We start from the raw sequence: 13,642 nt of genomic DNA, 5'->3' as shown, positions 1-13,642 counted from the left end.
TAACAGATTGGTATTGTTACCAGCTCAGTCAGGAAGCTTAGCAAGGTCAGTACTGGTGCTTGAGATTGAGATAGCTGATGCATATTGATGGGTTTTAGATGCACTGCTAGAGTGTCCACATAGCATGTGTTGAAATGTCGTCTTAGCTGACAGTGTGAAGGAATGACCAGAATCTTTGGGCCATTCTGCCTTTCCCATAGCAAGTGTATCATGACTTCACTTTTCTCAAGCACTGCCATGCTTATTGTTGGCTTTTGGTTTTGAAAGCCAGAATAAAGACCTAAGGTGTTTGTCTTAATCTGAGTGATGGTGCTGTGGGAGTCAAAGCAGACCACTAACTGTGTTGTTGGGTTTCGTTACTTGGCTTCATTTAGAATGCACTTACCCATGCCTGGCAGCAAAGTCTTTCACATGCATTTCCTGTAAGAAAAAGTTGTGGTAAATGACCCTCTGCTTTTCTTCAGGACCTCAACTCTCCTAGTTTGTCATTACTCCCCAGGAATGACCTTAGCTTCTATAATTTATCCTTTAAGTGATCTTGAAGGAAGGTGGACTGACTTACTCCTTAGCGCTGTTACCCTGATTAATCTTTTTAAGGTACTGTACAGCACCAAAACTATTAAAAAGGGGCTCTGTAAAATAGCAGCAGGAGGCTATGTTCCTCTCTCCTTTTCATAAAACAGTCAAAGAGTTTAGAAACAAAGGATGCAAAGATGCAGGGATGCATAGGCAGAAAGATACAAACTGTTTTGATGCAGAAGCTGCAAAAGAGCTTCAGCTGTGTCAAAACCAATTGTTGGTGTTCTGGAACAAGGGGCTTCATATCTTACACCCTGTTGATCAAGAAAGGAAGTGTAATGTGTTATGGGTCAGTGTTAAAGTAGCACAGTCTTTTTCCAGCTAGTGGCTAGAGACATGTACCTCTTTCTTCAGAAGACTGGGTGGATACAGTTCACTAGCAGGTTTGTGAAGTCAGCTAAAAAAAGGGTAAGATTTCTGTATTGAACTCTGCCATGGGAGGTGCCCTCCAGAGTTAATGATTCTAAGTGCTAGCACAGTGGGGTTTTTCAGTCATTTGGTCAAGGAATTAGGCGCTGTAATTGACTGGAGCTGGAGCTTTTGACTATGGCAAAACTTGGTAACACCTCCATTTGATTTCCCCTATGGAGGAGCCATATTATGGATATGACTCTTCAGTAGCTGCTGTTAAAAGCCCCTAGATGAGCAGGGTTTATCACAGCTGAAGCAGATGGTTTAAGTCCTGCTGACTGAACCTGATCTTTTGAATGATATCACTATTTTGGGCCTGGGTCAGCTCTGACAGATAGCTTGTTGTAGATGGTTTTGCAGCTGATATAATGCTGTCTACTATCATGGAAGGATTAAAGCTGCAGTTTGACAAGCATTTCTGGCAGTGTTAGCTCCTGCTGCTTATTTTTGCCTTTCTGCTATCCTTTCCGTTGTGCTGGTACAATTCTCTGTATGACTGCGCTATGAACTGGGTCAGGGAGCTGATGAGAGTTAAAAATAGCTTGGCAAGGCAAGTGCACTGCATAGCTACACAGTGTTGTCCTGGCACAACTGAGGGAGTGGATCAGGGTAGATAAGGGGCTATATGAGCTAGCACATCTGGTTCAAAAAAAACTTGTCAAACTGTCCTCCGTTGGATGCAACTGCTGACTCTTGAAGTGTTGGTCTCTTAAACTCCTGTATGACTGATGAAATTCTGATTCAAGGTGCTGCATGCCAGAGGTCAAAGGCATAGTCCTTTTAATAAAAAACAAAACAAAACACACAGCTGATGTAAGAAATAACCTGATGCAAGTAGCACCTTTATGAACATCCACTTGTATTTTAATCGGTCTTCAAGCCACAATTTTGTGTCCATCTCAGATACGAGGAGCTATACGGGAGCTACCCAAGGGCTTAACCTGGGATTTAGTGAGCACCTTCTGTGACTACAGATTATGTAATTAAGATGAAGGTCTGAATTTCCCACTCAGTTCCCTACCTGCAGTTGCTTTTCCTCTCCCCAACCCAAGCATCATGTTAAGTGGAAAAGCCAGGAAAATTTTGGGATTTTGTACAAGTTGAGAAGGTAAAGGGCAGGAAGAGCCAGGAAAAAGGGGAAACGCTGTATCCCTCTTACAGTTCTGTTTCTAATCCTTGTAACACCTTATAGAGCTGGCAAACAGCAGATGTGAGCAGATGTGAACGTATCTTCTAGAAAGGCTCATCACAACAGCTGCTAAAATCTAATATGTCTAAGGTCTCTGTTTAATAAATAAATGTAATTGATGCATTCTGGGGAAGATTACAGTACAAAGCCCTAGTGAAAACTAGTGATTGTGAATGCTGGAGCACAGAGCTGGATGGATGCATTTCATTTGCCTTTCTGTTTTCAGCTGTTTTGCATGATGCCCTGATAAGACTTGGAGCTAATCCCCAAAGTGTAGGCTTAATTGCAACATGCCTGTCACTTAATTCACCTGAGATTCATATATATATTTTCATAATTAGTTTTTTCCTCCAAGAATCATTTGCAGTGTTGCTGTCTGTAAGCGTTATACCTCTGTAGACATGTCTTGAACAGAGCCTTAACTAGTGTCTGGACAGCAGAACTGAATGCAGAGGGTGCAAAATGGCAGGCTTAATCTGTGTGAAGTGTTGCTGTGTTCTATGGGGTCTGTCCTTCTGTTACCTCAAGCTGACTAGGGCCTTGTTGTTTGCAATTTCCATCCTAATTTCCATGTGATTAAACCTAATCAAATCACCCATTGAAGCACCAGCAGGACTAGAAAAGGTGCTGTAAGGCATCTGTGTTGCTTCTCCTGTTTCCACTCCTGAATCAGCAGAAGTGCTGGAGGAAACAGGCAGGGAGCTTTTATAAAAAGCTGTCAGGAAGTTATTTGTCATGTTCTGCTGGAGTTCTGAGCTTCTGGGACCGACTTCAGCTTTGCTTAGCCTGCCAGGGGTTGCCTTTCAGGGCTGGAACTGAAACCAGAGGTCATTTACGGAAAAGGTGAAGTTCTGAGGCAGCAGGAGGAGAAACCATCATACTCCTTGGGTTAGAGCTGTCAACTAACCTAGAATGTCAGCATATGGCCACTCTGCTGTCCCATGGCTTCACAGTTGTGTCTCATGAAGATGTTTTTGGCATGCTCTACCAATATTGCTTGTTAACTATAAGCATCTCATTTAAACTAGAGGTCTGAGCAAAAGCTACAACTTTCACAAGTTTAATTCCACTGTAAACTGGGTTTGAAATTGATTGGCTGTCATGAAAAAGTTCTGTTTCACTCTTGGTTCAGTCTAGCTCAGTTTGTCCTGGACTTTCCAAACAGAAAAATTAAGATGCAGAAAAGCCTCTAGCACTGGAAAAATATTGTTGTCTATGGCGCAGCTAATAGTCTGCACGCTAGAAATCCATTTTAATGCTTCTCTTCTGCAGAACACTGAGCCTTTCCTTTTGTCCTGGTGCTTTTGCATTCTCCATATCTAATCCTTTATAAATATAGCATGGATCAGGTGTATTTATACACTTTAAAATTCCCTTCAGATCTATTACAGTAGTGTACAGGCTTCCTAGTTTTGCAGCCTGAACTTAAACCTATGTACTTTAGAGACAAACTGTGGTGCTTCTGTCATTAAGGCTGAGCTCATCATGTTTTTTCCATCCCTCTACTTCTCCCCAAAATACTTTATTTTCAGATTATTTCATAGCTGTAACTGAGTTATAAAGCTGGAATAGCTGCATTGCAGAAAATGGGTTAGAATTTGTTCATGCAGAAGGCAGAGATATGAACACAAATGAAGCACAATGCCATTTGTGTGTGTGTGCATGCATGCATGCACACATAAGCTACTCCCAGAAGGGACAGTTGCTTCCCCCATTTGCTTTGTGGCAGCTAGGGCCTGAGGCTTTCTATAAATAGAAAGTCATTGAGAAAATCAACAGAGCGTGAACTGCACAGCTTTGCAGGAGTTTACATCATTGAATTTATGGTCTGTGCAGTTGCAAAGAGGAAGGGAATGCATCCTCTCTGTTCCATGGAGGTGCATATGCACATTCCAGGAAGCACTTATTCCACCTTAAAACACCAGATCTTGCTGGCTGGAGGACTGCACTGGCAAAGGGATGTTGGCTCCTCTTAGCTTTAGTTCCCCAGTCTTCCCTGCAAGAGAGAGTTATGGCAGGTGAGTCAGAGAGGGGTTATTTCAGCTGAACAGAGCCTTTCCACTGTGCCCCTTTGCCAGTGATGAGAGAAGACAGCTCATGACTCGATACAGATACCATGAATATTTGTGGCAGCAAGCAGGTTATGGAAACACTGCTCTTCTGCTGATGTTTTGCAGGAAGTAACTGACTCATTGCTGTGCTCAGGGTGTCTTCTGCTCTGTTGTTGAATATAGAGGACAAGTGCATTTATGCACAGTGAATTCTCCATTTGCAGACTCCTTTCTCCTTCTCTGCACTCCTCACCTACAGACAGTGATACTCCTAACTTGAGGTGTGGGCATTAGCCTAACTTGTCCCTTCTGCCTTAAGGAAGGGCTGCCAAGGTTTTGCACAGGGAGGAATCTGTTTTGATGCTTCTTGCAGTAAAAAGCAGTGCCTTCCAGCTCCATGTTTATATGTGGCTCAGGTGRGGAGGCCTCCTTTCTCTTGTGATCTAGACAGTTCTCCAAAAAGGGCTACAGAATAGGGAGTGGAATGCAAGCTAGAGGAGGCTGAGAACCAACTCTGTAACCTTTTGTCCCTTCCTTGAAGAACTGTCCCTCCTGCAGTGAGGCAGCAGTAATCTTAATAGGCAGGTGTAACCTGCCCAGTCAGTACTGTGATGATGCTGACCAGTGCAACAGCTTAATCGGGTTAGCTTCTCTCCCTTCTGTATCACTGGCTAGTGGGAGCATAAAATGGTCACACTGTAATTTTTTTCATTGATGCTTTTGCTGACTTGTTACAACTTGGATGCAGCAAACCTAATGAGGTTTGGCAGCCTCAATGATTTGCCTCATTAATGATTTATGGAGCCTATATGTAACACCTTACAAACACACTTCAGCCTCTGCCTTGAAAAAGAAAGTTTCTCTTTCTAACTGGGATCTCAAGATCAGAGATCTGTCCCAAAACAGAAGGTTTGGGATGTGGCAATCCATGACGTAATAGCTCTGTGGAAGGGATGTGAGCAGAAGTTTGAGGCTCTTGCTGCTATTTGGGGGAGACATCATGGATGTGAGAAGCTGGAGGGGGTCCCACACTGCATTGTGTCAAGCTCCCTTGCTAGCATAGCTGTACAAGAAACCACAGCACTGAGTTGCTTGCAGGGGCACTAGCATAGGGAGTAGCCAGATATAGAAATCTGCAGCTTGGAGTTGCTGTGTTACCTTGGAGATGGGTTGTTCAGATAGCAGTGTAAGCATCTTTCTCTTTCTTTGAGCATGTGCTGCTTGTGTTGTCATTTGCAAGGTGGCAATCAGTGGAGTCCTAGCTGTCCTATATGTTTGGACAAAAGCAACTTGAACCTTTTTGCTGCAGCTGAGAAGTGGCACACAGTCCTGTTTCTACTAACCTTCCACTGGAAATTTTGTGTGCTGCTTCACAAGGACGTCAGTATTTTTCAACCCTTCTGCAAGGACTGTGATCATGTTTTTGCGGCCTATTAAAGCAGCAGGAACAGATGTTAATTCTCCAAAAAGAACTGGAGAGATGGGAGTTGGGATATGGGTGGAGGGGGAAGGAAAGGGAAGGCCCCACGGGTAGAGGAGTATGGGATGGGAGCTGACACATCATGGAAGTGATGCAGGGGAGATTCCCAGCAGAATGCCTGAGGAAAGCAAGATTGAGGCATTCCTGACACATCTGACAATGCTTGTACGGTGCTTCAGCTCTGAAAACGCTTAATAAATCTTGATTCTTGCTGTGCTTTCTAGACACCATTTTAGAAGTGCCACACTGCCCACATTCACCCCTGACACTGTGATTTTAGTCCTCCTCTGTGAGTGTGTAAAACCTCTTCTGTTGCCTTGGATGAAGTTATTCAGTCACCATCTGCACCTTTTACTCTTTACCTTACTGGCTTCTTATGTGCAGTGCTTTTAAAGTAGGAGAGGAATTTTAAACAAGCCAAGTGTGACTGCAGCCCAGCAATGCTGACGATGTTCACTGTTCTGAACCTGTGGCCTTCTTTCCACAGAAGGCAGAGATCTGGTATCAGAAAATCCAGGGGCAGGTAGGCAAAGGTGCCTATTCACAGAGATAAAGACTTAAGTGCAGCTGTGACTGGGTCTCTGTGCTTGGGCAGTTGATGTATGCCAGTCCCTGGTACAGCTGCATCAAGGGAATGTCTCTGATGGAGATGTGCCAGACTGCTCTGGCACCGCTAGTGACTTGGAACAAGAATGAATGTTGTGCTAGGTAGTGTGGGGACAAAGATGCACAGAGAAACAAATAGGGACCAGTCTCAGCTCTTCACTGATCCTAGGATTTGCCATCACTAAGCTAGCTCTCTTCTGCCTTTCCCTCCTCAGGCTGCAGCTTATGCATCGGAGGATGGTGTCCTTACAGAGGCCATGATTGATGCCCGGGTAGCTGATGCTGTGCAGCAACACAGACAGAAAATGGACTGGCTGAAAACAGAGGGTGCTGAAGGAAGCAGAGGGGCTGTCAGGAACCCACTCTTGCCTTTTCCTAAAGGAACACCAGTGTGAGCAGCAGTCTGCAGGCTTCAGACCAGCATATGTGGGGAAGCATGCAGGGGAAGAAGTTGGGAGGGTCATCGGGGTAAATGTTTGGTGGAATCATGCGTTAAGGGAGACAAGTGTCCGTTGGTGCAAGACAGGGGGAGAGGATGCTGCCTCAGCCTGCTTTTGGTGTTTTTTGGTGTCTTTGGTGTACCATTCATGTTTTTAGAGTACACCAGAAAAAAATGGTTTGAATAAGGCAGAAGCAACTGCATTAAAGGACCCTCTTGCTGAAACACCATTGACTGTGCTAGTCTGTGTGGCCTGTCTTGCTAGAGAGGCCCAAACTCCAAATACTTTTCAGCAGACCAATGTCAAATTGCAGTGTCCTGGTGACCTGGGCCTGTGTAAACCCAGGGATTGTCCAAGTCATGCTGCTCCCCATGTGTTTCACTTCTGAGTTTTTGTGTTCCAGCAGAGGTGACTTCTCAACTCTTCTACTCCATCCCACCCAGGACAGACCTCCTCCATGCTCATATCTCTGCTTGGGATCACTCCTTGCTCTCTCACTCTCACCCCTTGACAGACTGAAGGTAGCCTCTGTAACACAGAAGCATGTGATGTTGCTGCTGGTGCCTGGCTGCTGTATTTTGTACAGTCCTGTCTCTGTTGGGTCTCCTGGAGAATGGCAGGAGAGCTACCCTGCTGAGAGTGCAGCTTAGCCCCTCCACTGTGCAGAAACTTCTCCTCAGAGTTGTGCTTATGTGCTCCTGTGCATGGTTTTACTCCTGCCTGCCCTTCAGTGTTGGTTGTTTAGCAGCAGAGTGGCACAGCCATACTTGGGAGAAGGAGAAACATTATTAGATTGAATATTAGCAGGGATGAAGCCTTCAGGTTTGGAACACTTAGCCTTCAGCACTGAGGAGTCCTGCTCTAGAGCTTTTATCTCCTTGTAGTGTAGCGTTGTAGAATAATCCTGCACTTTCTAGGTTCCAGAAGGCTATTTGAACCACAGTGGAGTAACTGGGACTTCTATAGCAGAGTCTTGACAGCAGCCATCAAGCTTCCATATAGCCTTTCAGACACTGCTGAGCTGCAGCAGTGGGAACAGCTGCTTCCCAGCTTCTGAAGCGTCTGTTCTGACTCTGTAGCTGACAACCCTTTGTTTGCTTTCTCCAGCCAGGTAGTTGCTGATACAGCTAGTCTGAGAGTAGCTCTAGGTTTCCTTAAGAATTCAGTTCCCCCTCTAAGGGAGTAGACTAGGCTCAGTAAGTCTGTCTGGCCTACAGGTGTCTCCAGCATGATCTGAAGGGAGGGAGATAGGAGGTGGCTTGTTTGCTTCTGGCTGATGCCAACAAGCTGCTCTGGCTGTATTACTGAATTTCTGGAGCAATTGACAAATATGCCCTTGTCAAAGCATAAAGACGAGCCTGTCCGGATAGATGACATTTAGTCTGTCTATGTGCATATAAGAGGCTGATTAGAAAATCTCTTTTTAGCTTGAACTGGAGTTGAACTCTGGACTGTGCTCTGAGTCCCCCTCTGTAGCTACACTATGCAAACACAGTTGCCTGACCTAAATTTGTGCCCTTAAGTACCCTGCTGAGACACTCTCCTCTGACAGGAACTGACAGCACTTTCCACTTTGTCCATTTTACTGGTACTTGTTATGAAGCTTTGAGAAATGCATGCTGACAAGAGCCTGCAAGTGTGGGAACTGGGCAGAAAACTAAGAGGGCTGGTCACCAGTGGCCTCAAAACAGGCAGCCTTGGGGAACACCAGGAAAGAAATAGTCATTGAGGCTGCAAACCTTCCCTGCCTTGTGCTGCCATCTTCTCTCACAATAGGTGTCTCATACTTTTTCTCCTAGGTGCCAAGGGAGAATCTTCATTTGCCTTTGAAAACCCATTTTAGAAGTTGCCCTTTCTTAAGAATAGATGTCCCACAGCAGTAATGTGTGCTCAGACTTTTGTGCCCCACTGACACTTACTCATTGCCATGTGGGAGCCATGCTAGGAAGGAATCACCATTTAAATTGAAACTGCAGATTTTATGTTCTGAACTACTGAAATAAGTTTAGATGTCATCTTTAAGATGTCTTTTAGATGTCCCCTTTAGCCTCGCTGTAGCTGGCTTTTAGTCCACTGATGTGCTGGAGGATTAGATATTCTAGGCTTTCCCCAAAATTTTATTTCTCTTTTAAACCCCAAGAAGAGAGATGGAGRAGAGCTAAGCAGAGCCACCATTTGCTCAGAAAGCCTTGCTAACAAATTATGTAATGGAGCAGTCTGATCTTGTGTGATTAAAATGTCTAACTGTGACTTCTTCCTCTGATACTTTTCATCCCAGTACCATAATCATCTCCATAAAATGAGAGGGAAGAAGGGTATTCTAGGTCTTGCATTTATTCTGTCTCACTGCCCTTTTGCTGATACGGGTAGCTGGGAAGAGAATCCTGCTGTAAAGCTGTGTAAAAGGCACAGCAGCTGCTGTCTCAGCTATTTCATGTGATTCCTCTTTCAGATTGCACCAGGTTCCTACATGGAAGCAGAGGGGTCACAGTGCTTGTAATGCAACTATGATCCATGCCTCTGTGCTGTGCAGCAATGGTATATGGCAGGCTAGGGGGAACACTAGTTGGAGGTAGCCTCTTGCTGTAGCAGGAAAGACAGCAGGAAGCATGGGCTGATCCAAAGATTCTCGGGTTTGCATGAGTGCACAAATATCTTTCAATGAACTTTTACAGGCTTTTAAAGACTACTGTTAACAGTGGTTGCTGTTAGTCCTTACCTGAGCTCTGCTGCTTGGCCTTCGTAAGGATGGAAAGGACTGTCTGCCTTGAAGAACAACTGGCTGCTTTCCACATCACGTGGATGCCTCTGCCTTTTTGATGTGTATTGACACATTATTTGCTCTGGCATGACACTGACTGCTGCTGCATGTATCCCAAGGGGCAAGTTACTTTGCCTTCCTCTTCCTCTTGGACAGCCCAGAAGGGTGGGATTGAGCGGTGCTGTCTCTATTACATGGGCGAAGTCATCTTTATTTTCCTTTAAAAGGTGGGGGAGGTAAGTAGCAATTGCTATGTCCATGCTTTAATAAATGAATGCAGCTGGGTGACTGAGAGATCTGTTGTGAGTGGCAGTGCACAGGGTGAGTGGCAAAATAAATTGGACAGAGAGGCTGCCTTCAACCACTGTTTTCTTTGGGGTCAAGAACAGAACTACATTACTTGCCTCTGCTCAAGCAGAGGGGAGTGGTTTCATCTTATAGTGTTAGCCCTGCTGTGAGCAGGGGCTGGGAAGAAATGACTTTGAGGTCCCTTCCAACCTCAAGTCTTTGAATGTATGATGTTTCGTGAAGATGGAGGTCTCCAGCATAAACCTGGGAGTTCAGCATTGGATGTTTTTACTGTGGAGAGGAAAGGAAGGCTCGTACCAGCTGCAGTTTTGCTGTGGAGAAGAGATCTCATCTTGGGAGTTCAGACATTTCCCAAGACCTGTCTTTCAAGGGCCAGACAGGTTTTGGTAAGAGGGGCCAGCTGGGAAGGAGCCTGTGTCAGGCACAGGTAGAGACTATTAACCCCTGAGGGCAATGTGGGGGAAAGCTTCCACAGCCTGCCTTTGCTCAGAGAGAGTGTCTTGGTTTGGGTCCCCTTCATGTTGTCTGTTCCCTTTAAAAGAAGATTTTTAAGGGGTCAGTGAGCCTGGAGCAAGGAGGGTGCAGAAGTGCCAACTGTCTGGAGGCAGACTGTGGAGCAGGTAAGAGACCCTTTTGGCCAAACTTTTCCCTGTTCTATCTGCACTGTGCTCTAGGTGTTACTGCAGTCACTCCTGGAAACAGGGCTTTGTATATACAGAACTTGACCTTTTGTGTCTTGACCTCCTTCCACCCTGGAAAATCCTTTGAGCAGTCACCTGGTCAGAGCTCTGCACATCTGTGCTCTTCATGCTTTTTTAGCAATGCATTGATGACTCTTGGGTGACCCTGGTGCTTGTCAAAAAGCCAGGAGCAGAGCGCTTCGTTGTGGACTTGTTCTCTCTGTCCATGTCCCCCCTTCCCAGCCACCATGTGGTCGATTGTGGCAGCATCCATGGGTCTGAAATGCTCAGTGACTTCTCATCCTTCCTCCTTTCCAGAGAAGGTCGTGGCTTGGACAGAGCAGATTCCCCCAACCCCCTTCTCAGAGGGGGTTATTTATACAGTACCTAAAAGTCCATGACCACTCATACTGTTGGCAGCAGGAGAGGGCTGTTTCCACTCACATGTTGCTCTTCCTTCCTTCACATCATGTGCTGTCAAACACTGGTGTGCATCAGTGCAAACACTGATGAAGCCAACTTTCTTGAGTCCCAGCCACTATTACTACCAGCTTTCTGAATCCTGCCTTTAAAAAGAGGTGCCTTCTCCTTCTTCCTATGCACTCAGCTGCAAGGGAGGTGATTTCATGCTCTGCTGCCTGCTGAATAGCTGTGCCAGTTGCTGCCACTACTATTGCTCACCTGGAATGCAACAGGAAAGGAGGAAAAAAAGGCCACCAGACTTGTTCAGCTCCTACCTCAGCAAAGATTTAAATGCAAGGCCTTTGTCACTTCTGTCAGCCTCATTAATAAATTTGGTTTGCTGTTGGCTCGGAGAATGAATGATGTCCCTGCGGAGGTGGCACCTAACTAGCTATTTGTTAATACTCTGTGTAGGGAGAGGATGGCAACTCCAGGCTGAAGTTATTTCCTATCCATGACACTGAATGAGTTATGAGGTAATGGCACTTTATTAAAATAGTATTTTGTATTGGAGAGCAARTCTAGGAGGAGATGGCTTAGCAAGCAATGCATCATTCCCCATCTTTGTCCCTGCGAGCTGAAAAAATGCCTATTCTGTGCTTCAACATTACAGATTTATAATGTGGTCATCTATATTCTCAGATGCCATCCATTAAAGTATTTGCTTTTGAATATGATGCACTGTGAGGAAAGATCCACTGAGCAAGCAGGAGGATGGGAGTATCGCATGCTTTCTCACCAATGCACGTCTTATGCTGTAGCACTCAAGGGAGATAATTAGGCTCTCCAGGAAGTATTTCTCTCCCAACATGTATTTGTGTTTTGAATGGAAAAGGAATACTTGTTTTTTTAATAAACCATTTTCTTTGACTGTTTTCAATTTTACTGCAATATTATTCCTCTGTTCACATGTTTAAAAAAAAAAAAAAATTGGTGGCAAATCTGACAAATTTTCCAGTCTGTGATGTAAGTCACTGGCCTTACCTGGGAAGCCTTGCTGTGCCAGGAGGTTCTTTGCTAATGGAAGGCAGTCCATCTTTCACAGTCAGTGACTCAGTACTGTTGGCACATGAACATAAGTGATGGGGGTCTGTTGGAGGGATCATGGCAAAATCATGCCAGAGGGTTTGCAACACCCTGTGGGTGGCTTGCCTCTATGTTCATCTGGTCTGCAGTGTGCCAGGTCTGGACCTTCCCTGCCAGGGCATTTTCCTCTTTTGGACAGGCATGCACAGCCCTTTGGTGCCAGTGCAGCTCTAATGTCTAAATGCAAGCAAATACTCCAAAACAGATCAAAGCAAACACTGGCGACAGTGTACATAACAAACTCATCTGCAGGTGAAGAGTTGGAAGATAATGTGGATGCAACATAGTGAGGATTATGGGTTACCCCTGTATATACAAAGGGGGTTTTGTAGCGGCAAATGGGCATGTATGAAAAGTCCAACTGTTGTGTGTTAGCTTTCAGCTCTCCTGTCCCAAGCTGGAGAAGGAAGATACAGTCCTAGGGATATCTTGAGAGGCAGTACAGTTGTGTAGCCCTATCACTAAGGGMACAAGGTGCTGGCATCCAGTCCCTGGGTTGATCTGGGTCAGCTGCTCCACAAGAATTCCACAAGCCAGAAAAGACAATAAAAAAGCATTTCTCCAAATTAGCTCTCCACCCTGCTTTTCTTGCAACCTCCAGGACATTTATGATATGCATTCCTGAGTCAGTGCTGTCACAGAACCCTACTACCCTGCTGGACTCTGTGACTCAGCCAGCATCTCTTCCACAGACAACAACCACTCAGGCCTTTGAGTAAGGCAAAGTCTGTCCAACTGAGCTACAGTAGAAGAGAAACCAAAGGATTTCAATCAAATGGATGCTCAGTTAATGCTACTAGGCTGCTTTGCTCCTCATCTCTCTCTATGAAACAGTAACAGCAGAGTTTGGGTGCCTGGGGAAGGGCCCACATCAGTCAGAGCTTGCTTTGAATGTCCTTAGACAAAGTGTGTCTTTGCTGGATGATTTTCCTCTTCTTTGACCTGACTCCTTGAGGTAGCACCTTTCCAAATCTTTGTAGTGTCTTCTGAGATATGGCATCCAATGGAATGAAGCCTTAGTTCCTCTACCACTACTAGCCTTAGTTCATGGTACATGACACTGCTGTTTTATGGGACTTGCAAAAGAGAGCAGTAGCCGGATAGCTCAAAGAAGTCCCAGACATAGTCTCTAGCTCCTGCTTCATCTCTACTTGTTCTCACATCAACACGACAGATCGTTTTTCTATGTTCCTGGCCATTTTCTGGCCCCAGACCTGATTTGGGATGGCAGTCCTGCCACTATCAGTCAGTTCCATGACAACAGCTCCCTGCCTTGCCACCTGTTTTTTTTTTTCCCCCTTTCTCTTCTGCTGCTGTAGGCTATGAATTTCAGTATTGTTCTCGGTACTGTTTTTCCCTGATATGGTTTCACATTTTGTCTCCACCAAGCCTGAGGAGGATGTACCTGGATGCATCTGGGCATGTGCAACTACATGTGCAAAAGCATCTCTGCGCATAAAGAGGACTGAAGTCTCACTCAGTGTCAGACTTGCTCTGTTTATGTGTGTGTGATCCTGTTTCAGGAGGGAAGGAGCAGAATGAGGAATTTTGAAGGACTGGTTCATGATGGCTGACTTCAGTACTGCTG

At 45.3% G+C, this 13,642-nt stretch overlaps 1 protein-coding gene across 3 annotated transcripts in view; it reads left to right on the top strand.

Moving 5' to 3' along the window:
* The window catches only part of LOC112965898 (ATPase family AAA domain-containing protein 3), a 33,687-nt gene extending 26,702 nt beyond the window's left edge, over nucleotides 1-6,985 (top strand). For 2 of the 3 annotated variants that reach the window (XM_026065400.1, XM_026065418.1), the window contains exon 16: nucleotides 6,532-6,985. In XM_026065400.1, the coding sequence (XP_025921185.1) occupies nucleotides 6,532-6,711 (180 nt within the window). In that variant the 3' untranslated portion in view covers nucleotides 6,712-6,985. The remainder of the gene's footprint in view (nucleotides 1-6,531) is intronic. The other variant, XM_026065407.1, reaches the window with a different exon arrangement.
* Nucleotides 6,986-13,642: the final 6,657 nt, after the last annotated feature.

The sequence above is a fragment of the Apteryx rowi genome, unplaced genomic scaffold (genome assembly GCF_003343035.1).
Source record: "Apteryx rowi isolate R43461 unplaced genomic scaffold, aptRow1 scaffold_1025, whole genome shotgun sequence".
Classification (NCBI taxonomy): Eukaryota; Metazoa; Chordata; class Aves; order Apterygiformes; family Apterygidae; genus Apteryx; species Apteryx rowi.
The sequence above is the reverse complement of the archived record's forward strand: the minus strand, read 5'-3'. Positions and strand labels throughout refer to the sequence as shown.